Source organism: Protopterus annectens, chromosome 8.part0 (genome assembly GCF_019279795.1).
Source record: "Protopterus annectens isolate FY-2018-M chromosome 8.part0, PAN1.0, whole genome shotgun sequence".
Classification (NCBI taxonomy): domain Eukaryota; kingdom Metazoa; phylum Chordata; order Ceratodontiformes; family Protopteridae; genus Protopterus; species Protopterus annectens.
Genome location: NC_056741.1, coordinates 1,834,876,196 through 1,834,903,735, shown reverse-complemented (window position 1 = coordinate 1,834,903,735; position 27,540 = coordinate 1,834,876,196). Strand labels below are relative to the sequence as shown.

The window sequence follows — 27,540 nt, the reverse complement described above, 5'->3', positions numbered from 1 at the left end:
TTGGACGACTGGCTCCTCACAGCTCCCACCAAGCATCTCCTTCTGATGGCCAGAGATTACACTTTTCGCATCTGTCAAAACTGGGTATCTCAATAAATTGCGAAAAGTCTGTTTTGTCGCCTTGTCGCACTATTACCTACATAGGCGCAAATTTAGATACTGTAAACATGTCTGCAACACTAACGAACCAAAGGATATCAGACATTCAAAATTGGTATCACTACTTCTCAACAACAACAGAGCCAAAGCCAGGTTAGTTCTAAAGGTGTTGGGAATCATGGCAGCGCCATACCTCTCCTTCCATTGGCCAGATACCACATGCGGATCCTTCAGTGGATGCTTTTTCTCAATGGTCATACCAGGAACTTCCAATGTCTCACACCATTATGATCACGCCAGCGTGCAAAAAGCATCTCATGTGGTGGATGTCTTTCCCCCAGCTCCTGTTGGGGCGACCATTTGTTCCACCTCCTCCGTTGCTACTCTGACAACGGATGCCTCCCTGATCGGGTGGGGGGCATTATCAGGGCAGGACAGTCCAGGGCACATGGCAACCAAACGAATGCCACTTGCACATAAATGTTCTGGAGATGAGAGCAGTGCTTTTAGCGTTGCAAGCCCTTCAAGACTCTCTTCCCTTGGGAACGATTGCAATCCAGACAGACAATATGTCTGTAGTGTGGTACATCAACAAACAAGGCGGAACCAGATCATACCCCCTGTGTCGAGAAGCACTCAGACTGTGGCAATGGGCTTTCTTCTCAGCGCTTTCTGATAGCAACGCACATCCCGGAAGTCCAATCACATTGCGGACAAGTTGAGCAGAGCTATTCTCATGCCTCAAGAGTGGTCTCTGAAAGACTCTGTAGTGAGAGAGATTTTTCCCAAGTGGGGTCAGCCTTGCTGCGATCTTTTTGCTACTCCCCAAAACAGCAAGTGCAGAGAATACTTCACTCTATTCCCTTTACCAGGCCAACCCAGCAGGGACGCAGTCCAAGTTTGGACTTCTGTATGCATTTCCTCCTTTCCCACTGATCTCTCAAGTAATACAGAAAGCTATCGCTCAGAAGGCCTCATTGATCCTCATTGCTCCTTACTGGCCTCGGCAAGTGTGGTTCCCCTTTCTGCATTGATTTCTTTTGGAGCACGTGTGGAATCTGGACCTAGTTCCAGATCTTTTGATCCATCAGTCGGGTCAGTTTCATCGCTCCCTCCTCTCTGAACCTCACTGCTTGGTTCCTCCACTTCCAACCGTAGCCAGGCTTCCTCAATTATCTCACTCTGTTAGAGATATTTTGATAGCTTCCCATAAATCTTCCACTCAAAAGATTTATTTGAGTAAGTGGAAACGCTTTTCATATTGGGCACAAGGAAAGGACATAGATCCTTTCACCGCTTCCATCCAACTAGTCCTTGATTTTCTTGCTGAACTTTTCCATGCAGGTTCATCTCCATCTACTCTTAAGGTTCAATTGGCAGCTATTTCTAATTTCCATGTGGGTATTTCTGAATCTGCCCTAATGTCCCACAAACTCTGCAAAGCCTTTTTGAAAGGAGTTTTTCTTCTCAGACCTCCTGTAAGAAATCCTCCTTCTCCTTGGGACCTAAATTTAGTTCTTGCTTCTTTGATTCTTTCCCCTTTCGAACCTGCAGCTTCATGTTCCTTAAAGTTATTATCATGGAAAACTCTCTTTCTGGTGGCTGTCACATCAGCTAGAAGAATTTCAGAACTTCAAGCACTCAGTTGTCGCTCTCCTTACCTTGTGTTCCATAAGGACAGAGTTTCCTTACGAACTAACCCGTCCTTTTTGCCTAAGGTGGTTTCAACATCAAATCTAAACCAATGCATTGACCTCCCTGTCTTTTTCCAGTATTCAAATAGGTCTGAACAAAATTACACTGTCTGGATGTTCATCGTCAATTAAGGTACTACTTGGACAGGACAAACAATTCAGAAAATCTGATCAGCTGTTTGTCTCCTATGCGGAAAGCAGAAAGGGACTTCCAGTTTCAAAGGTATCTTTATCCAGATGGCTAACATCTCTGATTACCCTTGTTTATGAGATTAGACACCAAAACTGCCTAATAAGCCTAAAGCCCATTCCACCAGAGCTTTGGCTACTTCTCTAGCCTTCCAAGACAGACTGCCTATTGACACCATTTGTGCAGCGGCTACTTGGGCTACTCCTCACACTTTTATTTCCCATTATAAGTTGGATTTAGCTTCTAGGCATAGAGCTAATTTTGGTTCCACTGTTCTCAGGAGTCTGTTCCGTTAGGCCAGACAAGGTGCTAGTCCCATCCAGCAAGAATGAAGGCGAGATAGACAACTTAACATATAGAAGTTATGTTCTTACCATAACGTTCCATGTTAGTTGTCTTCTTCTCGCCTTCTTCTTCCACCCTCCTTCCCCTGGCCTGGACAGACCTAGAGGAGTTGTGATCGTGACCTCTCTTTCTACCACCTCTTTCTTAGCTATATGCTATTATGCATATTTCTTGTTTCAGGATGTAGGTCACCCTTCTTCTTCCTGTTGTTAGAGGTGGATTCTGTTTTTTACAGTTATACTGTTTCTGTTATAAGCTGGGGTTAGCTTACAAACGAGATCTGAGGTAACTCTCGCCTAGCATTGTGGGATATAGGAGCCTCGAGCCGGTGGAACCAACTCGAGCTTTAGAGGATTTAATGGCTTGGCAGTGTCGGCCGAGAGGTCGGCTCCGAACCCATCCAGCAAGAAGAAGGCGAGAAGAAGACAACTAACATGGAACGTTATGGTAAGAACATAACTTCTATTTCTGTGCTAATGTAGGCTTAGGTGTGAAAAGCAATAGTTTTGTTTTCTTAGCATTAACAGTAAGTTAGAGTTTTGTAGCTAGGTCTTGGGTCATTTGAAGCAGCTGTGGTAGATTTGGTGCTGTGCATGTAAGAGTGGTGCCATCTGAGTTTTGAACAGTCATTGCACATTTAGTGAATGTGTGGAGTTTTTTGGTGAAGATGCTAAATAAGTTAAATAGCAAAGATCCAAGAACTGAACCCTGCAATACACTGACTGAAACTGGTAGGAAGGGGGAGAGATTGTGTTTCCATTTTACAGCTTGTACACTGTTGGACAGGTAGCAAGGAATCATGAAAGTGCAGATTGAGAGAGGCCTATGGAGGAGAGTTTGAAGAACAGCTTTTGGAGGGAGACTATCAAAAGCCTTTAACATATCTTGAAAGACAGGAAACCAGGTTACCTCCATTCGTATTGACAACTATGGTATTAGTAAAGCTAAAGAGAACTGTGGTGCTGCTGTAATAGGTTCTAAAGCCATGTTGGGTATCAAATAGATTTATTGCTTAGTTAGGTGATCAAAGAGTTGGGAGTGAATACATTTTTTTAATATTTTAGAGAGGGGAGATAAAATGATGATGGGGCAGTAGTTTAAGATATCTGTAGATGTACCTCCTTTATGAACTGGGATTATCTGTAATTTTGTTCAGACAGAGGGGATATACTTTTCTGTAACAGAGCAATTTATCAGTATTGAGATAGGTTATGCAAGGGGATCAACAACAAATTAAGAAATTCTAATGGAAGATTATCACCTGCTGGGGCTGTAGTTTTTAGTTTTTGAAGAATTTTCAGGATAGATAAGATACAGATTGGTTGAAAAGAGAAGAAAAATGCCGGGTTGTCTGTAGTGGGAGGGGCACTTAGATTTGTGCTAGAACTATCTTTGAGTAAATAGAAGATTTACAGAGTAAAAACGGTGTTGAATTAACTGGGTATATAGTTGGAAGTATAACTGCTGGAAGCAGATGGTATTGCGTGGTTTGGCCAGGACATAAGAGGTTATTTATAGTTGACAAAAACTGTTTGGGAATATATAGGAGCTTATTTTGAAAATTAGTGTTGGAGGCTTTTTTTTGTTTGTTCTATTTTTTTTGCTTGAATAAGTGTGTTAGCTATTTCAAGTTCTGCCAGTTTTGAGTTTTGTTGTCATGTAGTTTCCAAGATTTGTCTCTTTGTAGCATTATTTGTCTGGTCTATTTTTGTCAGCCAAGGTGCTGAGTTTAATTTTATTCTTTTTGTTCTATCTGGTGCTAGTTCAGTTAGTATGGTTAGTAATGTGGAGCTGAAATGAGATGCAGCATTTTCTATGGGCACGGTAAATAGCGTATTCCAATTATATTGAAGAGGTCAGAGATAGTTGTCTTTGCTGAACAGAGGTAGGTCTGTACTTGGTTCAAATGGGTCTGTTTGACTATATGATTTCTTTCCATACTGTAAATGTTGACAAGTGGTCACTGATGGTGTCTGATATACAACCAGCTGTGAAAAACAGACAAAACATGAAACCTTGCTAAAAATCACGGATGTGACAAGCAACAGTTAGATAAATCCTTGTATTCCAATATAATGAAGCGCTTTTCGTTCGATAAGTAAATGAACTTCATCAGATATAAACAAGAATCAAATGAAATAGTTTAAATAGTGAATACATTCAGTCAGCTGGTGCATCGGTATTAACCATTAAAGTAATATTCCCCTTATATCAAATTTGTATTTAAAAGCATTGTGCCATTAAAAAGTTCTAATAAATCAAGTTAATCTCACAAAAAAATAATTACATAGATAGCAATTATTTCATTTGGAGTTAATAAATGAAAGATTACTCAAAAATAGAAAATAATAACAATGTTTAAAAACAGATTTAAAATGAACAGTAGCAGCATAAGCCTTTCTTTAAAAACAGTTATGTATATGTTATGTTTACTATATTTTCTATTTAAAAACCATTAATTACCTTATTATATATTGCACATTGAATATTATATTCATGTTATAAAAATAATAAATAAAATTTCCTCCTATATAAGCCTATCTGCAAAGACTTTTGAGTTTAAGAATGGCCATAATAGAACACGTATCATTAAGACCCGGCCAATTATATGCATATAATTTAATCTGCCATAACAATTCCCGTCTTTCAAGTTCTATTTCAATTGGTCCCCCTCTTATGCTAGATGTTAGTTGGTCCAAAATCCAAAATTTAAATACATGTGTAGGATATTCGGACACATGTTTAGCTAATGCATTTTCTTGCTTAAGTTTATTTATATTATAAATATGTTCGTAGATTCTGTCTGTTAATCTGCAAATAGTTTTGCCAACGTAAAAACACGGGAAAAATTGGCATTTAGCTAAATAAACAACCATTTTAGAGTTGCAATTGACCTTACCCTTACTTTTTAAATCAAAATTAATAATATTTACAGAATTACCTACTAAAATATATTTACAATAAGAGCAGGAACCACAGTTATGCATACCCTTTTTGTTGGTATTATTGTTGATATTGTTTATACTCTCTAATATTTGTTTAAAGTTTCTGTCTCTTCTTATCGTAAATTTAGGTGTTTGTCCTATTTTCTCTATTAGTTCTTTACTTTCCTTCAAAATGTTCCAATATTTTGAGATAATACCTTTCAGAAAATAAAAGTCAGAGTTAAAAGTCAAAGTGAGACTATACTCAAAAAGAAAGGTTCTTTCTCCAATTGTTCTACTGATGGTAACACCCGTTATTCGACTATTATACTCTTCGGGGATATTTAGTGTTGTTTCTTGAATTGCTACTAATATAGTTCGTCTCACAATTGGTGTGTAAATACCCCTACTTCTCTTCTCCTGAATTTCATCTATGATGTTATTCAAGAAGGTGTTTGGATATGCCCTTCTAAGAAACATGTCCTTCAGATTTTTGCATTCTTCATTAAAATCATCCTCTCTTGAAATCATCCGAGCTGCCCTTACCAATTGTCCCTTCACTACTGACTTTTTTTGAAACATAGGGTGGGCACTTGAATAATGCAAGAAAGTGTTAGAATATGATGGTTTTCTATATATTTTTGTTTCGTACTTTTTATCAATAGTGTTTTTGATCAAAAGTACGTCAAGAAATGCAATTTGTTTCTCTTCAAAGTTATATGTAAATTCAAGGAATTCCGTGCTTTCATTAAGGTATTTAACAAGATCTTCAGCGTTATTTTGGTTTCCCTTAAATAAAATAAAGATATAATCTAGGTATTGAGTGTAATATACAATCTGGGAATTTATATGTTCTCTACTAAATATATAGTACCTTTCCCAATAATTCATGACCAAGTTTGCAAAACTTGACCCGCAGGGTGACCCCATTGCCACCCCGCTTTTTTGATGGAAAAACTTGTTCTTAAACTTTATATAATTATGTGCTAGTACTATGTTTAGTAATTCTTCAACAAGAACATATTCTGATGTAGGCGCACCTTTTTCCTTTAAATTTAGTATTACCCACTCGATACCCAGTTCTTGTGGTATTGAGGTGTAAAGGTCTTTTACATCAATTGTGAGCAAATTATTGTTTTCCTTGAAGTTTATCTCGTTAATTCTTTCTAAAAAGGACCAAGAATCCTTACTTATGCATATTTCAGAACTTACATATTTCTTTAAAATTCCATCAACTACCTTTGCACAGGCATAAGTTGCACTATTCCTACCATCCACTATGGGTCTAAGAGGGGGATTAGTCAAGTTTTTATGTATTTTAGGCACACCAAATATAAGTGGGACAATAGGTGATGGCATAATTAGGTAATTATATAAATCTATATCAATTCTCTGCGTAATAAATAAATCATTTGTGTAAATGTTAATCGTATTATTTGCTTGATTAAATTCATTTATGGACACTTTAGCATAGGATTCAGATGATAATAACATTTCAATCTTATTTTCATAATCAACTGGGTCCATAAATACCAGACCTCCACCCTTATCTGGTTTCATAATACGGACCTTAGTTTCTTTCAAATATTGTATCCAGTTTATTTCATCATTTGTAAGATTGTTTCTACTTCTATTATTCTTTCCTAAATAATCCATATGCCTAAAATCAAGCTCACACATTTTTTCAAATATGTACAGAGAATTGTGTAGTGGTGGATTATAAGTACTTGCAATTCTAAATTAATTTCTATCCATTCCACTCCTATTACCCAACAAAACTGCCAAATTCAACTTCCTCACAAACATTTTCAAGTCCAAGATACAGTTTGTAATATTCAGTCTTTTGGTAGGAATAAATGTGAGCCCTTTTGCCAGCAAGTTAGCCAACTCATCAGGAACAAAAACTGAAGAGTAATTATAGATGGAAAAATCCCCCTCAGTGTTCTTAATAATCAGAGGGGTACTATTCGGAACCATATGGTTTATTTCCATTTGTTGTGTTTCTTCCTCTGGTTCCACTTGTTTTGGGTTCTCCCCCTCTGAAAACCCTGTTGATTATTACCCCACTGGTTGTTGTTAAACTGAGGGTTTAATTTAGTTTGATTATGAAGACGTTGGCTTCTACGAGGTCCCTCATCATTGTTGGTGTCCTCAGTGTTTGAGGAAGTAGGTTGTACATTATTGTTAGAGCACAACCCTGTATAATGTTGTTAGCTTCCATGTTTTGGCCAGAATAGTCAAAATTTGGATAATTTTGGGCATTTTCAAGTTGTGGGCTATTGTCATTATTATTATCTCTTTCCACTTCCTTTCTGTGCCCATAGATTCTCCATTGTTGTGCTGGAGGTGGACGTGGGTAAGCCGAGCCCTGCTCATACTGCAAGCGGTCACGCTGCAGTTTTTTACATTTAGTTGCTCTTGGCTTATTAATAAAGGAATCGATGGTTTGAAATATGCGTGAATATTCAAATTTGTATCTAGAAAAGTCAGGGTGTATTTTGATCTGAGTGTCTAACAAATTAATATTATCCCTTAGTTCTTCGACTATTATGCCATAATTTGTTTTCATTAGGTCTAGTAGTTCTAGACCCTGTTTGTTAAACAGTTTGACCAAATCAAGATAGAATTGAGAATCCGGAATAAGACCTGTCGGGTATTGCCAGATCCTTAGACCTTTCGGTACTAGTTGCAGTCTCAAGCACTCATTAAAGTAGTCTATTTCCAAAGACAATTTCTTATATTTCAACAAAATATGATCAAAAGAGTTCAGCAGATTGGTTAAATTAGATTCTTCCCTAGCCGGACTCACCATTGCAGTTGTAATGTGTTGTCACTACTGTTCTCTTCTCAGTATCGGGGTACTGAGATGAGAACAAATGAACCGTAGTGACAACACCGACAATACTTTCAACCGTTCAGCAACAATGGATAATAATTCGAACCCAGGCCTTATTGGACTCCCAAGTCTAAATGAATGGCTTACCACACCAATGGGGTTGACCCAGACAAACATTAGACAAACATTAGCACAACATGGCATAATAGTCGAAGAACTAAGGGATAATAATTAATGATTAATGATACGTGTTCTATTATGGCCATTCTTAAACTCAAAAGTCTTTGCAGATAGGCTTATATAGGAGGGAAATTTATTTATTATTTTTATAACATGAATATAATATTCAATGTGCAGTATATAATAAGGTAATTAATGTTTTTTAAATAGAAAATATAGTAAACATAACATATACATAACTGTTTTTAATGAAAGGTTTCTGCTGCTACTGTTCATTTTAAATCTGTTTTTAAACATTGCTATTATTTTTTTATTTTGGAGTAATGTTTCATTTATTAACTCCAAATGAAATAATTGCTCACTATGTAATTATTTTTTGTGAGATTAACTTGATTTACTAAAACTTTTTAATGGCACAATGTTTTTAAATACAAATTTGATATAAGGGGAATATTACTTTAATGGTTAATACCGACGCACCAGCTGACTGAATGTATTCACTATTTAAACTATTTCATTTGATTCTTGTTTATATCTGATGAAGTTCATTTACTTATTGGACGAAAAGCGCTTCATTATATCGGAATAAAAGGATTTATCTAACTGTTGCTTGTCACATCCGTGATTTTTATGCAACCAGCTGTGCTAATTCTGTCTGGGGTATTAGTCAGGATCAAGTAGAGAGTGGACTGCCTTTTCTGCTATGCTTGCTTATTCCTGTTGGTGCATTTATGAGTTCAGTGAAGCCAAAAAAGGTTCAAGAGTGGGGTTGTCAGAAGTTGTGTATTGCCAGTCCATATTTAAGTCTACTAATACACTCAAGTGTGCTAGCTTGTACTGGGCTTAAAGTGTTTTTGCTACGGTTTTAACTGCTTTTCTGCAAGAAAACCAAAAAGAAAGTTCTAAGCTTGTTTCCCACCTTTCCTGTAACTAGTCTATTCCAGATAAAGATTTGCTGTATTCATGACTGTTTTGTAAGTTTCTGAGCCCCCCCAGACCTTTCTGTGTTGGAGGGAAGCCTTCTAGCTTATCAGTGGGATTGGTATGCACTAGGTAACCTATCTACCACAAGAGGAGTGGCTTCTGACCCAGAAATTGTAGTTTATTGGCCATTTGGGTGGTTTTTCCATCCCTTTCAACTTTCTGGTTTAAAAGTCAATGTTTGTGTGGGTTTGCACTTGTTTAAACTACACTGATCTAGTTTTGGCGTCCTGCAGACTACAAAAGCAACAAGAAGGAGAAAGAGATACTCCAAGAGCCTCCATTTTGATTTTTTCATACTTTACTGTTCTCTGCACTTTTTTTTGTCATTTTATTTGCATTTATTTAAACTACATTTGCCTTAATATTGCTACACACTCGTGTGTTAGCTTGTACTGCATTTAAAATGTTTTTGCTACTGTTTTAATTGCTTTTCTGCAAAAAAAAAACAAACACAAATAAATTCTAAGCTTTTTTCCCACCTTTCCTGTAACTGTTCTAGTCCAGATACAGATTTGCTGTATCCAGGACTGTTTTGTAAGTTTCTGAGCCCCCCAGACCTTTCTGTGTTGGAGGAAAGCCTTCTAGATTATCAGTGGAAGTGGTAAGCACTAGGTAGCCGATCTACCATGAGAGGAGTGGTTTCCGGTCCAGAAATTGTAGTTTATTGGCTGTTAGGGCAGTTTTTCCATCCCTTTCAACTTTCTGGTTTAAAAGCCTGTGTTTGCGTGGGTTTTCACATCGCGCAGCGATGCTCAGCTGAGGTAAACTATTACTAGTGCCAGAATGTCTGCTCTTCAATTTTTTCCTTAGAACGTGCTTGTTCTTTTACTTCTTACACTTCAGTTAGCTTAATCAGCTAGCACTTTAACAGCCTTTTGTAACAATTATTGTAGCACATTTAGGTGCTATCAGCACTAGCTGTTCCTATGCAGTAACAGCACCAGTACTTATTAATTATGACCACCCCTCCTGATATGATTGTAGAGCAATTTCCTGTGAATTCCCCTGCTAACCTGATGCACTTGGGCATTCTGAGACAGTGTGGCAGCTGTCTAATGTACACAGACAACCCTTTCCTCTTACTTCTCAAAACTCATATATGTGAGAGATGCACTTATATCACCAAACTGGAAGCAATGCATGCTCCAACCAAGACCAGACTAGCTGGTCAAGAGGAGAAGGTCAACACCTGCAGCTCACTACATAGAACACACAGCCCTCCAAAACACCAACCATCACAACCCACACATAGAAACACAAACCATACACCCACCTTCATGGAGGATCTCAAACAACAGAGACCCCCGAGACAGAAATGCACTCGACCATCACAGCACAACACCAACCCCAGAACACATAGCTCACCACCACAGTGTACCCCTTAACCTAAACCCTTAAGATAAAACACTTTGCCCAATGTGCTAATCATCGGAGACTCAGTTGTGAGGCACACTGCTGTCCCACTCACTAGGTTGAACAAAGAGAAGGTGACAGTCAACTATCTGTCAGGTGCCAGGATCCGCCACATAACACATGCACTCAGGTCACTCCACAACAAGCACAAATATGACTCAGTCATTGTCCATGTGGGTGTGAATGACCTGAGACATACCTCCCTGGACTACAGGAAAAGAGATCTGATGGAACTCTTGGATTATGTGGCCCAGGCAGGTAGGACCCTTGCCCTGAGCAGTATTCTACCATTACCCAGAATGATACCACAGTATGAGCAGAACATGATTGACTTCAACAATCGGCTAAGTTTCTGGTGTCATTCTAAGGGGTTCCAGTATCTGTCTGCCAGAGACAACATGATCGACAGACCTTGATGCTTTGCCAGAGACGGCCTGCATCTGTCAACCCTGGGATACTGGGTACTGACTAAGGCTCTTGCCATCCCTATAGTGCCTTTTTAAGGCAGTGTTCCAAAGACCAAAATTCCACAGTAACAGCTGCAAACAAATGCAATCTGAGGGTCATGCTTCTTTATGCTAGAAATCTAAATCTCAAGATGCACTTGCTCGAAGCTCTCCTCAAAATGGAGAATGTTGACATCTGTGCTGTAACAGAGACCTGGTTTAAAGAGGCAGAAAGCACCCCTACGCTCCCAGGCTACAACTCATTCCATACCTTTTGGCCCCAGAATATGGCCAGAAGCTCCAAAGGCGGTGGTGTCTCCATATTCTTAGATACACACACCTCTAGCCTGGTAGCCCAGCATAATGCATCCCAGATACTTCAGGTACAACTAACACTGGGTAAGACAGTGATACAAGTCATAGCCTGCTACAGAACCCCAAAAATGTCCCTAAACTCTCACTCCAAGTTTCTAAGTACCCTGGAATCTGTCAAGGTCCAACCCAATACTCTCATACTGGGTGACTTCAAGTACCCTTCCATTAACTGGAAAAACTATTCAAGTACCAATGTACAGGCCCAACACTTTCTGGAATGTATCAATTCCAATACCCTGGACAAACTTATTCTGATCCCCACTAGAGGAAGCAACATCTTGAACGGGTCATCACCAACATGGGAGACTGTTGCTCTACACCTATAGTCAATTCCTCCCTGGTTAAATCCGACCACAAACTGATCACCATGGAAATCTCCATCTCACTTACAACCCCTGCTAAGGTGACCACCCTGAAAAACTTCTCTAAAGCTGACTTTGGGCTCCTAAAAACAGAGATGGCTAACTTCTCGGCACCCATGCCAATGGAAAATAGCTGCATGACTGCCGGATCATACACCAATGTACTGTACGAGCATGTACGTAAATGCATGGAACTTGCCATACCAAATAGAACTAAGATGCTCTCCTCCAAAAAAAGAAAGCCAATCTGGTGGTCCCAGCCATCAATAAAATCTACAACAGAAGGAAGAAACTTTTGCAGAAAAAAAATTAAGTTACAAGACTTGAAAACCTCCCTCATCAGTTTCAACAAAAAGCTAAGATCCCTTATCAAATCCTCTAAAGCCAGCTATGAAGGCAGAATTGTGGCTAACACCAAAAACCACCACAAAGCCTTCTATAGTTGTATCAAAAACCTCCAAGGCAATACCCGGATTTGCTTTGAGTAATTGCACAATGGCACCTCCTATACTGAGCCAACAGATATAGCCAACATACTGGCCGACAAATTCAGTGCCAACTTTATCACAATACCAGAAGAAAGCCTGGTACCCACCATTTCTGTGGCACAGGTAAAAACTGCATTGTCCAAAGCCAAGAATACAGCGTCCATGTAACCTGATAATATCCCTGGCTGTGTCCTACATGAGCTACAAAATGAACTGGCACCACAACTGTGTGCCCTGTTCAGTCACAGCCTTATCTCAGGCTATATCCCTAATGAATGGTGCACTGCTACAGTCATCCTGCTCCATAAAGGGGGAGCAACTACAGACCCTGGAATATCATCCCATTAGCCTGATGAGTCTGGTATGCAAAGCTATGGAGCATATCATCATGGACATGCTTAACAAAGATATAGGCAATCTCCAAACTCTTGACCCCGCACAGTTTGGCTTTGTCAAGTGGAGATCCTGCCTGCTGAACCTGGTTGACTTCTTCAAGGCAGTCACCAAGGCTGTGTATGAGGGTAAGGCAGTGCATACAGCATACCTCCACCTGCCAAGGCCTTTGATACCATTCCCCATTCAGGTATCATTGATAAACTCACCAAACTAAGGATCAATCCTTACATCACTAGGTGGGTTGCAAATTGGCTCACAGACAGGGCCCACAGATTGAAAGTTGTGGATTCCAAGTCAGACTGTCGACCAGTCACGAGTGGAGTCCCACAGGGCTCGGTCCTGGGCCTCTCTTGTTTGGCATCTACTTCTCAGAAGTCCAGGCCAACACAGAAGGACTCTGGCTGACCAAGTTTGCTGATGACTGCAAGCTATGAGTCATTATCAACTCCCCAAGTGATGCAGGCATCCTACAAAAGGGCCTCTCTGAGATGGATGACTGGTGTTGGAACCATAGCCTGAAGCTTAACGCCAAAACATTTGTTATCATCCCCTTTGGAAAAAAAGTTAGTTCCCATGAATTACCATGTTGATGGAAGCCCACTGAACACTGAACACTGAAGGGCCATAAGAGATCTGGGCACCTCATTTTCGACCACCACATTGTCACTGAAGTCAGAAAGTCCTTCTACGTGGCAAATCTTATAACCAAAGGTTTTGCATCCAGGAAGAAAGAGGTCATCATCCCTCTCTACTCATCCCTCATTAGACCAATCATCAAATATAATGCCCCGTTTGGCATGTACCTGACCAGACACCTACTGGCTGGATGGGCCACAAAAGTACCTCACAAAAAGGATCCTAGGCCTTAAACACATGTCCTACATGGACAGACTCAAGAAACTTCAGCTGTTCTCAGTCTCATATCGTCTACTTAGAGGTGATCTCTGCTTGACTTACAAAGCCATGTCCGACCCAACCCTACTTGAAATGCTACACCTAAGAAATCCCAATCCTCTCGTGCCACATGCTCCAGAGATTACAATCTCATTACCACAATTAACAGAACATGCTGGAGGGACATCTCCCAAAGACTGCCCATACTCTGGAATAAGCTTCCAATTCATGTCAATCAGAGCACCTCACTGGCCTTCTTCAAGAGAAATCTTGACGAATGGATGGGTCCAAAAAAAAAGTTCACCCCAGGGATCACTCTAGTTGCCCTACTGGATAGGGGCACTTTGAACTAACATCAGGTGGCACTTTGCCTGGGCAATTTTTTTGGGCTAGGCTTGTAAAGGCTCCAGGGCTATTAGCCTAGTACACACCTATGAACCTATGAATAGCTTCATGGTGAATATTATGGGTGCTCCAATGCAGGATACCTTTGATAGTAGTTGTAGTGTTATTTCTGGATGGAATGTAAAGTGCTGTGATACATACACTGTTTTGGTTGTTTATTTCATGGACATCAGTACAAGTTTCTTCTGTGGAGAATTTAGGAATTGAGTGGGTGTAGGTAGTAAGTTGTAGGGTATTTCTATAATGAATTGTTATGTCTCCAGCCATTTTATGTTTTCTATCAGTTCTGATTATATTTTACCATGGGGAAGTATTTCCTGGTCATTCATATCCTGTTTGAGCCAGGTTTCAGTGACTGCAAATGTATTGGTGGGGGTGGAAAGGTATGCAGGAATGTACATCAGATATCCCAATATATATGCTTCTCAGATGCATGTTTAGGAGGAGTATACTGGTGCCGCTATTATGAGGAAGAGGAAGAAAAGTGGAAGCAGATATAGCATGTGAAGTACAGCTGGTTTGATTTAGAACAGAGGCCAGGGTTTGGATGGATGATGCCCACCCCCACCCCTAGGGATTGAGTGGAGTTAAAGTGATACTATGGTAGGATCACATTTCAGTTTGTACTTGAGTTTAAGTTAGGTTTAACATGTGTGTGCATTTCTTGTACATGTATCTGTTCTTGAAGGTATTGCTAGTGATACAGTACAGACTGGGAAAGATGAAATGGTAGAAATAAGAAGGTTAATTGTTTTGGCATAGGATCCTTGAGGGGGAGGTTACTCTGTTGTAGACTGGATTGGGAAACTCCGATGTAATCTTCAAGTGTTAGTAGCAGCAGTACAGCAGTGTGAAGGAGACCATTTTAAGAGGTAGAGAAATGGTGAGGAAAGTGCCTGTAAAACAGAAGTTAATTGGGTAGAGATGAATGAGGAAGGATTAGGTTGACTGGTTTAGAGAAGTGAACTGAAGGATGATGGAGCATACCTCTCAGCTTCTTAGAGCAGGAAATCAGGACAAAACTATAAATAAAACTTGAACAAAGGCCCAAAAGTAGGAACAATTTTTAAATAGTGCTCTTACAAACTTGGAAAGTTGCTAGAATAGCAGGTTTTGCATTAGCATGAATTTTCTGAAAGATATGAAGCTTGAAACTCAAATGTCTGCCATTATTTTTGAACTTCAATCTTTAATGATTTACAACTAATTTGCCAGAAAACCACAATTTTATGAAAAACAGACCAAAAATATGAGACAAAAATCTGGATATTCTGCAAAAATCTGTACAGCTGAGAGGTATGTGATGAAGAGAGGATGGGGTGAAGGTTGTAGGAGTGGATTAAGCTTACAGGAGAGATGTAGTTATAAGAAAATGAGTAGCAGAGGCTTACTATGTATCTCTGGGAGTAGTTTTGTGTTGGGGGGGGTAGGCAGTACACACCTGAAACAGTATCACGTGGTATTTATGTTGTGGAAATAGATAGGTGGTGTATTATACAGTGGTGAAGAAAAAGAAAGTGAAAGGGAAATATTTCTGTGTGTTAAAGTTGTACAGTAACATTCTGTTGGAAATTTATCAACATTCACTTGTACTGCTGGCTGCTCTCATTGCTAAATAGTGGTATGAGTCTAAGTTGAGTGTGGTGTGGGAGGGATTATGGGTGGGGAGTACAGCACATAAATGGGATTGTGTGGGAGTGGCTAGGGAACTGGGGGTGGGAAGGGAGCAAAGCAGGTCACAGCCCCCAAGTCAGCAAGTGGTAGTCAGTGTGAGCATGCACCCTAAGAAATCAGCAGAGCCATGTTACATCAGCAGGCGTGTGCACAAGATTGGAACTGTGTTTTTTATCCAGAGTAGGAGTTAAAAGCTGCATTAAATGATCCATGGATGAGTTTTTGCAGCAGTAAGGGTTTAAGGATTAATGCTGTGAGGTAGCACAATCTGGTGCAAATTATGAATGGGGGTGGGGTTAGGAGAACACTGGAAGCTCACTAGATTATCTGAAATATACATGAAACAAATGGTCATGGTTACTTTAGATGAAGAGCTATTTTTGTATGGCAAACAGTTGTAAATCCTGATAAGCAATAAATGTGCAAAATATAGGACAAGGCATTTGTACCAATAAAGTAGGCTGAATAAAAATATGATCAGAATGCACAACAGCGCAAGAAAATGAAATTGAAAACTTCATGGAGTTACAAAAGGAGGAAAGAAAATGTTTGATGGAATATATGGATTTGTAAAAGATTAGGGAGAGGACAAGTAAACCAAATGTCTCTACTAGATTCAGAACTCAAATACTGAAAACTCTGACGGATACTTATAGAAATGTTGAAGTGTTATGAGACAGAGTCATGTTAATCTGTTAAGTATTGTTGCTATGCATAGTCTTGAGGCTTCTAGCTCCTCCTTACAATTTTCTTGTGGTAAAAGTTGCTCCTCAGGCTCAGCAGTGACTGGATGATGCTCATCTTGCCCTGTACTTGTATCCATACTTTAGTTCCTCCAGTATCCTGAATTGTTATCTCAAGTCTCTTGAGATGCCTTGCCTTCTGCAAAATTCTGCTCCCCCAGGACTTTCAGTCATTATCCTAGGAATGTTGCTACCTCTTGCCATCAATAACAAGTAATGTTTGATAATTAAATGTTTGAGTAATTATCAGTCTCATAACCCAGAGAACTGAGTCTATGTTGAAATATGACTTGGTGCCATGCCTTTAACTGGGGAAGCCTGGTAGCCCATTAATCACCAGTGTTCTCACTTTCCTACAACTTTCTATATCTTTCAAAAAACGGAAGTCCTTCTGAAGCATTAGGCCATGGGTTAGGCAAGGCACTACATCTACTGTATGCAGTACCTTCCTAAAGCTAGTTTTATATTTTGACTAGACTAACATATTTTCCCCCATGAACTGATACAACTTTTGTAGACTTCTGAGACTAGACTTTTGCTTATAAATGTATTGTGCCTTTAAGACTGTAATCAAACTACCAGTCTTCAAATAACTTGTGTTTCCCTTCCATCTACCATTCTGAAACATTAGTTTACCAGAAACACAATAAAAGAATACATTGGACTTCAGTTTAGTCATTAATCATTGTAGCTTGTAAGGATTTTTCTTCTGACTGGTTTTCTATGAAGGGGGATCTTAAATTTGTATCCATATTTTTATTTTGTTGTATGTTCTTCTACATATTTTTAATTATGTTCTGATACTTTCCTTACACTTCTTATTTTTGTTTGTTCTGATATATGTCTTGATTGCTGCTTATGTTAAGTTTTAGCAACAGTCTATTAGTGTTTGGCATACCTGTTCTTTGTTATAAGCCCCAGATTTTGGTGGCTCTCCGCACCTTCCTACTTTGTCATAGTTTCTGACTCCCACTGGCTGACTTGAGCTTGGTTAACTGTGTCTTTTAAGGCACAAATGATTGGTCAACCTGGAATAGTTCATCAGTGCCCGAGTTAAACAACGTCCCACCTCTGAACTGATTTTTGACATTAAACCTATGGCTAACCTCCTAAGTTGTATAAATCTGTTTTGTTAAATTACGCCACACTGATTCATTTGAACTTGCTGTTCATTGCCATTTGTGGTTGTGATAATGTGGAAAAGTTTTAATTCAAAGGCATAATGGCCACTATCTTAATATGGTCTGATGAAGACCAAAGACTAAAATATTTAAGACGGAATACAACCAGTAAAAGATAGCAAGGTGTGGTCTCTGTCACTGACTTATTTATTTTCTAATCATAGTATTATTGTATAGTAGTTTTCTCAAGCATCATGTTTTTTTACACTAAAAAATTAAAATCATTTAGTCTCAGAGGTCAGCAAGCATCAAGTTAAACTTGCCATCAAAACTCTGTCAGGTCAAATTGGATGTCAGTGTCTTTTGCTGTGATACAGCCATTAGCACTGTCCTGAACAAATAAAATAAAAACTGGTAAACCTTAATGAGTGCTTATATCATGCAGTACTGCTGCTTTTACTTACAATGGCTATATATGTGCATATGTTATTACTTGATAACATGTATGCACATATTCTTGGATTTAAAAATGTGGCATGTAACTGAAAATGACATTTTTCACTAAAAATTAATTTTTTGCTAGATAAATAATATTTCAGCCAGTACTATAAGAAACCTAGCTGGACACTTCTGAAAGATTTGCACAGTCAGAGAAATTAGAACTCACGTATCAGTGAAATAATTAAGCAAACAGTATATTTCTTCTGTGGTTTGTTGGAGAGTAACTTTATGTCTTTTTCTAATGCAATGTAATGTATGTAAGTGTGTTGTGTAGGGAGTATAGAGTTTGTTCAATTTCTCTAATTATAGAAAATAAAATGTTATAAGCCTTTAGTAATGATGAAACCTACAATATCTCTGCTTCTGACACAGTAAGTCTGAAAGTAAGTGCTAAAGAGAGACAACTCCACACCACCAAAAAGCTATGAGACAGGCACACAAATGTGTGTGTTTTCAAAAGTGCACACTGGTGACTCCATTTCAAAAACACATCGAATACCTTGAAGAACACTTATGATTTCACATTAACACTGAGTCCATTGCTATTAATAAATTATCTGGTTGTTGTGTCAATGTTTGAGATGAAAAAAAGCATGGCAGGGTCACTAGTCATATGTAAAAAGAAAGTTATCAAGAAGAACGTGTAGATTCACACCAGATATATGTGATAGATGACTTAAACGTTTTGGGCAGTAGCTATGATGAAGGAAAAATCAGGTAGACTCAGATTTCATCATCCCTACCTTCAACATTAAAAAGTATTACTGGCAGTGCTACCAGTGTGGGGCATTACTCAAATAATCTGCTGCTGAGAACCAAAATTGCAAATTAGTTAAAAGCAACAGTAGATAATTTGAAACCATATTTACAGACCAGAAGAGTTGCAAACATTAATAAAAATTAAACACTGCTTCTAGTTATATGCATAGCACCATGGCATTTTAAGCAGATGTGGTCACTGAAAGGTTAAACAATCTACTTATGTGTGTTCTCATTTGCAACCTTTAGATATTACAAATAACACCGCTTTATAGCTATTCAAGCAAACCTGATGAAGAACTCGGGTTTCTTTAGTCCAAAACCTAGCTGCTGCATTTATATGTTTGTCTTATTTTAACAGTTCTTATTCTAACAACATATACCACTAATTAGATATTTATTGAAATTAATGTAAATTTAATTATACATTTCTGTAGTCATACCATTTCTTAGGCTTTTTTTTTTCTTTTCTGGGCTGTCTTCTCTCTGGAAACTGCTGCAGGAGACAGTGTTCACTGGGTTTCTTCAAATAAACAAATAGCTCAGTTATATCAGTTATGAATTTGCACTGTTTTGGCTTTTGTCAAAGTCTCACATTCTTTTGCTTTGATCTTATTATAGGAGTTGGTAAAGCAGACTGGAGCATACACGTTCCAGATACAGTGAATACAGAGTCAGGAAAATCAGCTAAACTTCCTTGCACGTTCACACATCCGATTGATGATTACAGAGGTGACATCACGGTTATCTGGAGAACAGGCAATGCATTTAATGGACCAGTCATCTTTCAATGTGTTCTCCCATACCAAAAAAGTGCAGAGACTTACACATGTGACAATGTAGCCACCAGTACAGATAAGCATCACTACAGATTTAGTGGGAACCCAAACAACAATGATATATCCATTGAGATTATAAACACTAAATATGGGGATATCAATAAATACTTTTGTCGAGTGCAGCTAGAAGACGCCACTCATGCTTATTCATCTGCAAAGGCCATCAGCCTACAGGTACACGGTAAGAATGAATGCTTTGATGTCTGTCTTTACTGTTCTACAGAACAAATACCAAGTCACCATTATCTCAATAAAAATTCACAGATAATAACAGAGTGCATATATTTACTGGTTTTGCTGATAATGCTGTTAACAGGTTGATGTCATGAATCAACAGAGAGACAAAGTCAAAATTCTGCACACTTGCATGCACATAGGTGCAGACAAGTTTAGTTATGCATTTGATTTTGAGCATATACTCTTGATAATGGTTAAATATATTAAATTATATATCTAGTAACTAATATCAGCAAAAGTAATATTTATTCATTTATATTTTTATTACTGGATATGTGAGTCAGGTCCAGATGAGCACCAAGAGCTATGACTCAGACACAAGGTAAATAAATCATACAAAAAGTTAATGGTTCATTCATTCGTAGGTATTTACTAGGCTGTTGATCTGTGAGGATATTAAGAATCCGAGCCTCACATTCTCAGAGTAGATTTAGCCCTTATATTTTGTGTACAGATAACCCAGGGATGGGCAGAATGGTGCTTCATGAGTGTGTGCATGTGAAACTACAAATATAGATCTGATATTGTCAGTTTTCATACTATCCTCGACTGATGGGTTCTTATCTGATCCTTGGATTCGATTCGGCCATTGCTAAAGATTGTGGCAACCAAAATATTCTCAAGCTTCCCCCTTACCCATAATGACCAATCCTAAGTTTTCTCAGATTTCCTTTGCCACTTTTCATGTAAGACGTGGTTGACCATAGCTCTTTAGCATTTTTCAGATAAGTGTTACAACTACTCTTTAAGTCTTGATATTTTCTAATTTGTCTTAAATTCTATAAAGTTTCTATCTCTTACCATATCTCAAACTATAGATCAGTTTGTGTTTCTTTAAAATACTATTATTAGTATTTCCCTGTCCTCTATTGCACTATTGTACAGTACATACTTCTTAAAATACTGTTGTTAGTATTTCCTTTTTGCACTTGGTGTAAACCTTAATTACCATTGCTGGTAGTCTTTTATTGTTTCTTCATTTCTGTCCTGATTAAAAAGAAAAAAAAATGTTCTTACTTAAATTTGCCTTGTTATAGTTTTTGATTATGGTGGAAAAAACCCTGCTGGCTCTAAAAGAAATGTATTAAGTGTGATCACAAACTTCCAGTGTCAGGGTTTACTGTCTCATTACGTCTTCAAGATGACTATTTTGTATGCTCCAAGGCACTTGTAGAAAGAAAGAATGAGCTGATTTTGAAAGCCTTACTTTCTTCTGCCTTTGGAGAAGCTATATCTGCAGATCAAGCTCTTGAAAGTAAACAATCGAAGACTTCATCTCTGAAACCATCTACATTATCCACCCCGGTTTCGGAGACATCCAAGAAAAGAACCAAGATGGATCTGACCTCACTCTTGGATCCAAAAAAGAAAAAATTGATGACCCGACTACCTCCGATCCAACAAAAAAAGTATTGGATCACACTACCTCCAGCCCTACCACCTCAAGTCTTCTTTGTCTACCCAGTACAAGATCCAGTGCCTTCAAGCATTCCCTCATCTTTTTTGGATGGAGGAGGTTGTGAAAAAAGTGGTGCTAAAGATCCTCTCAGCACAGAGTCAGATGGGTGTCTTACCAGGTCCTATCCCTTCGGTCAGGAGGTCCCTTCTTCGACCACATCCCCACTACAAGTTGCTCCTCCAATTCCTTCATCTGTTTCAGAGTCCCTGGATCCAAGCCTTCTGGCTCTGTCTGGCTCAGATCCAAAGATAACAATATCTTTGGATCTGAATCTTACTCTGAGTGCTCTGGTTCGGTTGGATCCAGAGGGCTGTCAGAACCAAAGCTTCCTTGTCAGAGTTGAGTCCGAAGTTGTTGGAGTCATCTCTGCTTCCACCTCAGAGGGACTGCTTTCAGAGGGGGGTGAATGGTGGTCCAAACGTTTGTCTTTTCAAAGCCGAGGTCTTCTCTTTCTCAAGAGTGGTCTGCCTTCAAGGCTGTAAAGATGTTTTTTCTGCCCCAGCAGAATGGACAGATCCAACCCCATTAGATTTTCTGCCTTCTACCTTGATGTCTCTGCATTTGGATTTTCATCACTCTTTACCCCAGGAACAGCCAGTCTGAGACCCCCAGGCTTCCCAGCAAGGTATTTCAGTTTCTTCAGATATCTCCCTGTAGCATCCCAATTAGGAAGTACCTAGGAAGAAGAAGTGTAAGAGGAAGCAGTTGGACTCTCTAGATTAGTCAGTCACTGAGGATACGGACTTCAGTGAAGGTGAAGGGTCCCCACAATCACCTCCTGAAGATGTCTTATTTTGAGACATCCTTGAGATCCTAAAGCAGAGAGGTGGTTGGACACCCAACAACCCTTCATCTGAGGAGTCAGCATTCCTGTTGGCTTTCGGTACTGGCCCATCTACCTCCTGGGCTTCTCCACCCACCGATGAGCTTATGGAGTTGGTCTCTCGGAGGGCATGGAAGGAACCTGACACAGATGAACCCATACCAAGAATACCAGACAAGATTATGGCACCGCCCTAAGGGAAAGAGTTTTGGGCTAAAGGGGTGCCTGTTGATGCCATGGTCATGGCAGCAGCCATCAAAAAGGCACTTGCCAAAGAGAGTTCTACTGTTCATCCCTAAGAGAGAGTCTAGGGCAATGGACAGGTTTGGGAAGTGCATCTACACCTCAGTGATCTTCACTTTAAGCTCACTGAATTATTTGGAACACTTTACTAAGGTGCAAGGGGATTTCATTAAGGAACTGTCAAGTACCCTCTCAGGATCCATATCTGCAGATGTCCAATTATTTGTGATTTCTCAGTTGTCTATGCTGCAATCTATTTTGAATTTGCCCATGAGGTTCATTTCAAACATAGCCAGAGGGCCTCAAGGGCAGAGGGTTTAGGCATTTCCATCAGGAGACATGCCTGGATGCTCTTCTGTGATTTTGCAGAGCCCTTCAAGTTTTTGTTCGTTAATGCTCCTTTTAATGGCATGTCTTTGTTTGGCCCCAAAGTGAAGGACACCTTATCCTGGTGTGAGAAGGATGGAAAGACCCTATCTGCTATAGATGTATGTTTTTTGACCCCTCAAAGATCCTTTTCTAGGAATCAACAAGGTGGTCAAAAGATGTGATTCAAGAAATCCCAGGGTCCTTTCCCGGACACATGTGGAGGAACTTGCCCCAGAGGCAGATGGGAGAATGCCAATGGTTAATGTTGCCCCCATGGCAGAGGTGGCTCACAAAACCAGGGGACCAGAGATTCTTTCTTTGACAGACCTTACCAGCACTCCTGAAATGAAGCCCGGTTGCCCACCTCTGTAGGTAATCAGGGGTCATTTAGCCCTGCACCAGAGAGCTTGGCTAGACATAACAAAAGATACTTGGGTGCAGAGGATTATTTCCAGAGGTTATATAATACCCTTTTCCCTTTCACGTGCAATCTCAAGGAAAATCCTGATTCTGCACCCAGTCAGAGGGAAGAAGCAGCATTTCAAATACAAAGGCTGCTAGCAAAAAGAGGTTCCCACTAGACCAGATAGACTCCAGAACTTACTCAAGATTCTTTTTAGTGCAAATAAAACAGGGGACTGGTGACCAATTTTGGATCTCAGCAACTTGAGCAAGTCAGTTCGATGCACCAAGTTTCAGATGGTCACAGTTCAGTCTATTCTGCCTTTTCTGAGCAAGGACAACTGGATGTGCTTGACATGACCTACAGGATGCATCCTATCACATAAAGATGAAGAGATGATTCAGAAAGTACTTACACTTCTAGATGGGAGCCAGTCATTACCAATTCAGAGTTCTACCCTTTGTGGCAGTAGTAGCAGCTCACTTGAGGCTGCAAGGATTCTAGGTGTTTCCATATCTAGATGACTGGCTCATTACTGCCCAACCAGGCATCAATTAATAAGTGAAAGAAATCAGCTTCTCCAGACATATTCCCATCTGGGAATAACCATAAACTACAAGTCTCAACTGGTACCAACTCAGAATTTGGAATTCATAGGAACACTGTTCAACACAAACTCAATGATAGCTTCCCTGCTTCCCTCAAGCATTCAAACTATAAGATTACAGATCAGAAAAATAATCTGCAGTATGAAGATTTCAGCTGGCTTGGTCTTTCAAGCTCAAGGATAAAAGTCTGTGGCAATAACACCAGTACCTGTAGCCAGATTTTACATGAGAATTCTACAGTGATTGCTAGCAAAAGAATGGTTGATACTTTACCAACTCATGTCAACTTTGATATGAATCACTCAGATATGCAAGAGAGATCTCAGGTGCTCGATTCGGTCTGAACAAGTTCTACAAGGCCATCCTTTCATTGCCCCTCAACCTAAGGCTATAGTGACCATGAATTTTTCTCAGTTGGCGTGGGGGGCATGTTCTGGGGAAAACAGTCCAAGGCACTTGGTTTGCCAAAGAGGCCAACTTGCATATCAATGTCCAGGAGATGACAGCAGTGCTTTTAGCATTGCAGGCCTTTCAAGATGCTCTCCCTTTGGGAACAATTGCAATTCAAATGGACAATATGTCAGTAGTTTGGTACATCAACAAACAAGGAAGGACCAGATCTTACACCTTGTGTCAAGAAGCACTCAGAGAGTGGTAATGGGTGATTTCATCCAACTTCTTTCTTATAGCAATGCACATTCTGGGGGAAGTCCAATGTGATAGCAGACAAGCTGAGCAGGTGCATTCTTCTACCTCACGAGTGGTCACTCAACTAGAATGTGACAGAAATTATTTTTTTGTCAATGGAGTCAGCCTTGCTTTGATTTTTTTGCATCTTCCCTAAACAACAAATACAGCAGCTACTTTGCCTTAATCCCCTCATGGGGGACTCACCAAGGGATGCTGTACTTCATAACTGGCCCCTGGTCTTCTTTATGCCTATCCACCAATTCCATTAATTCCTAAATTCCTACAGAAGGCTGTCATGTTGAAGAGCAAGTCATCCTTATTGTACCTTACTGTCCTTGACATATTTGGCTCTCCTCCCTTTGGCCTCACTTACTTCACCAACCCTGGATTTGATTCCAGACCTCCTGTCTCACCTGACAGATATGGTCTATCCAGACATATCATATCTCAGGCTGATGGCCTGGCTTCTGCAATTCCATCAGTAACCAGACAACCTATGCTCTCTTCCTCTGTCCAACTTTGCTTTTATCTTCCCATAAACCTTCAAAACATAAACTCTGTTCCAGTAAATGGAAAAGATTTGTGTACTGGGCACATCAGAATCAGACTGCACCTTTTATCAGCTCCGATACACAACATCCTTGAATTTTTGGCCTTACTTTTAAACAAGGAGCTAGTTCCTCAACCGTTGAAGTTCAGTTAGCAGCAATATCAAACTTTCACAGTGGATTTGAGAGCTGTCATGCAGAGCACTCTACTTTTATGACCTCCTTTTAAAGACCCTACTACCCCATGGGACCTCAATTTGGTACTGTAGGCAATTATACACACCCCTTTGAGCCAGCAGCTATATGTGACCTTATATATCTTTCTTGGAAAATGTTTTTTCTAGTAGCTATTACATCTGCTAGATGAATTTCATTAATTCAGGCATTGTCTTCAAAACCTTGATACTTGATTTTCACAAGAATAGAGTTACATTACAAACTAATGCATCCTTTCTTCCCAAGGTGGTGTCAGAATCCAATATCAGTCACTCCATTGATTTGCCAGTATTCTTCCCCAAATTTGCTCACAAAGCCAATACATGTTACATTTATTGGATGTTCGCAGACAGTTACATTTTTACCTGCATAGGACAGAAGACATAAGTAAAATGGATCAGTTGTTTGTTTCCCTTCAGACTTGAAATTGGGTAAACCAGTTGCCAAAGTAACTTTAGCCAGATGGCTATGGCTAACTAATTGTATCTCATTTATTTATAAAAAAATGGATATTATCTTACCACAACCAATAAGAGCTCATTCAAGTAGATCCATGATGTCGTCTTCAATTTTCCTATCCAGAGCGTCCATGAATGACGTTTGTGCAACAGCTACTTGGGCTACTCCCCATACCTTCATTACTCATTATAAAGTCGATCTGGGATTTAAGGTAGCTGGGGACTCTGTTCCATCAGTTGAGGATAGAATGAAAATTGACAACATCAGATAAAGAAGTTATTCACTTACCATAACGTTACATCTGTGTTGTCCATTTTCATTCTTCCTCAACTTCCCACCCACCAGTCCCCATCCTTTCTATTTACAAACTTCTAAATCCTGACCAAGCTAGAGTTTTCACTGTATGATTCCTTAAAACTTCTTGTAAAAGAGGATAATGGGATATATGCAAATGACCCATTAAGGACATCAGCTGTTTTAGCTATATGGCAGTTCTGAATGTCCATAACCATTTTTATTTTCTTTTTAAACCTGTTAATGGACAAATTCAGGCCAATACAGACAAACCTCACTAACTGTGGGCATACGTTTCAGTCTTCTTACGACTTCATCAGCACAACATAAGTGGACTGTTTGGTAACTTTTAGAAACACAGGGTTGTCATACCCAGCTGATCTCCATAACCATCAAGGCATCTGCAAAATATCTAATCTAACAATTAAAAGTGTAAACAGGACACACAGCCAAATCAATTAGTAAAAAATTGCAAAAAAAAAAAAATCCTAGCCAAGTTAGGGTTTTCCCTGTGTGATTCCTTAAAACTTCATGAAAAAAAGAATAATGGGATATATCCAAATTACCCTTTAACGTCATCAGGTATTTCAGCTATATGAAAGTTCTGTATTCCCATTACTTTTTTTTTCTTTTTAAGTCTAGTAATGGACAAATTTAGGCTAATATAACCAAGCCTCAATAGATGTAGACATGCATGTTTCAGTTTTCTTATGACTTCGTCAGCACAGCATAAGTAATCATTTACTTAAAAAGAAAAAAAGTCATGAGCATTCATGAGCATTCAGAACTGCCATATAGCTGAAGGCAAAAGTCAAATTAATCAATATAAAGAAGGCAGCCCCAAAGATATTCAAAGAAAAATACTGGCAAAGACATCCAGATATGGAAAATTTTACAATAAAAAATAATATCACAAAGAGGGAATGTAGAAAAGATTAGTAAAGTAGAAGTTAAAAAAATACAAGTTAAAGTTATGGAGTGCCTGCAAAGTGAAGGATTTGGTGTAGAAGATCTAACACAGGCTACATCACAGCATGATGGAATGAGTACCCAAAGTAAGGAGAAACAATAAGATCAGGAAACATATTAAGAAGAAATATGGACATGGGAAAGAAAGAGATTTAATATGGTGTAATATCTATGCAAAGGAAAAAGCAAATCAATACAAAAATAGTAGTACCAAATATATTTGAAGAGAAATGCCGCCAAAGGAATCCTAACATGGAAAACTTTACAATACAAAAAAATAAGAAGACAAAGAGGAAAAGTAGAAAAGAAAATTAGTAATGGAGAAGTTAAAGAAATAGAAGTTGAGGTTATGGAATACCTGTGAAGTGTAGGATTCAGTGCAGAAAATCTAATTCAGAAAGCACCACAACAGGATAGAGCAATGGACATCCAAATTAAGGGGAAACCAGTGGAATGGGAATTGGTCAGGTGCCATATGAAGATATTTTGGAGCCTTCCACAGGAAACCAGTATAAATGTTCACTTCAAGCTGGACAGCAAGGGAAGGAACAGGA

At 39.1% G+C, this 27,540-nt stretch overlaps 1 protein-coding gene across 1 annotated transcript in view; it reads left to right on the top strand.

The window, feature by feature from the left end:
- LOC122808572 overlaps window positions 1–27,540 on the top strand; it is a 782,028-nt gene that overhangs the window by 571,330 nt on the left and 183,158 nt on the right. Inside the window, exon 9 of the mRNA XM_044079528.1 lies at window positions 19,451–19,849. Coding sequence (XP_043935463.1) covers window positions 19,451–19,849 — 399 coding nt within the window. The remainder of the gene's footprint in view (window positions 1–19,450; window positions 19,850–27,540) is intronic.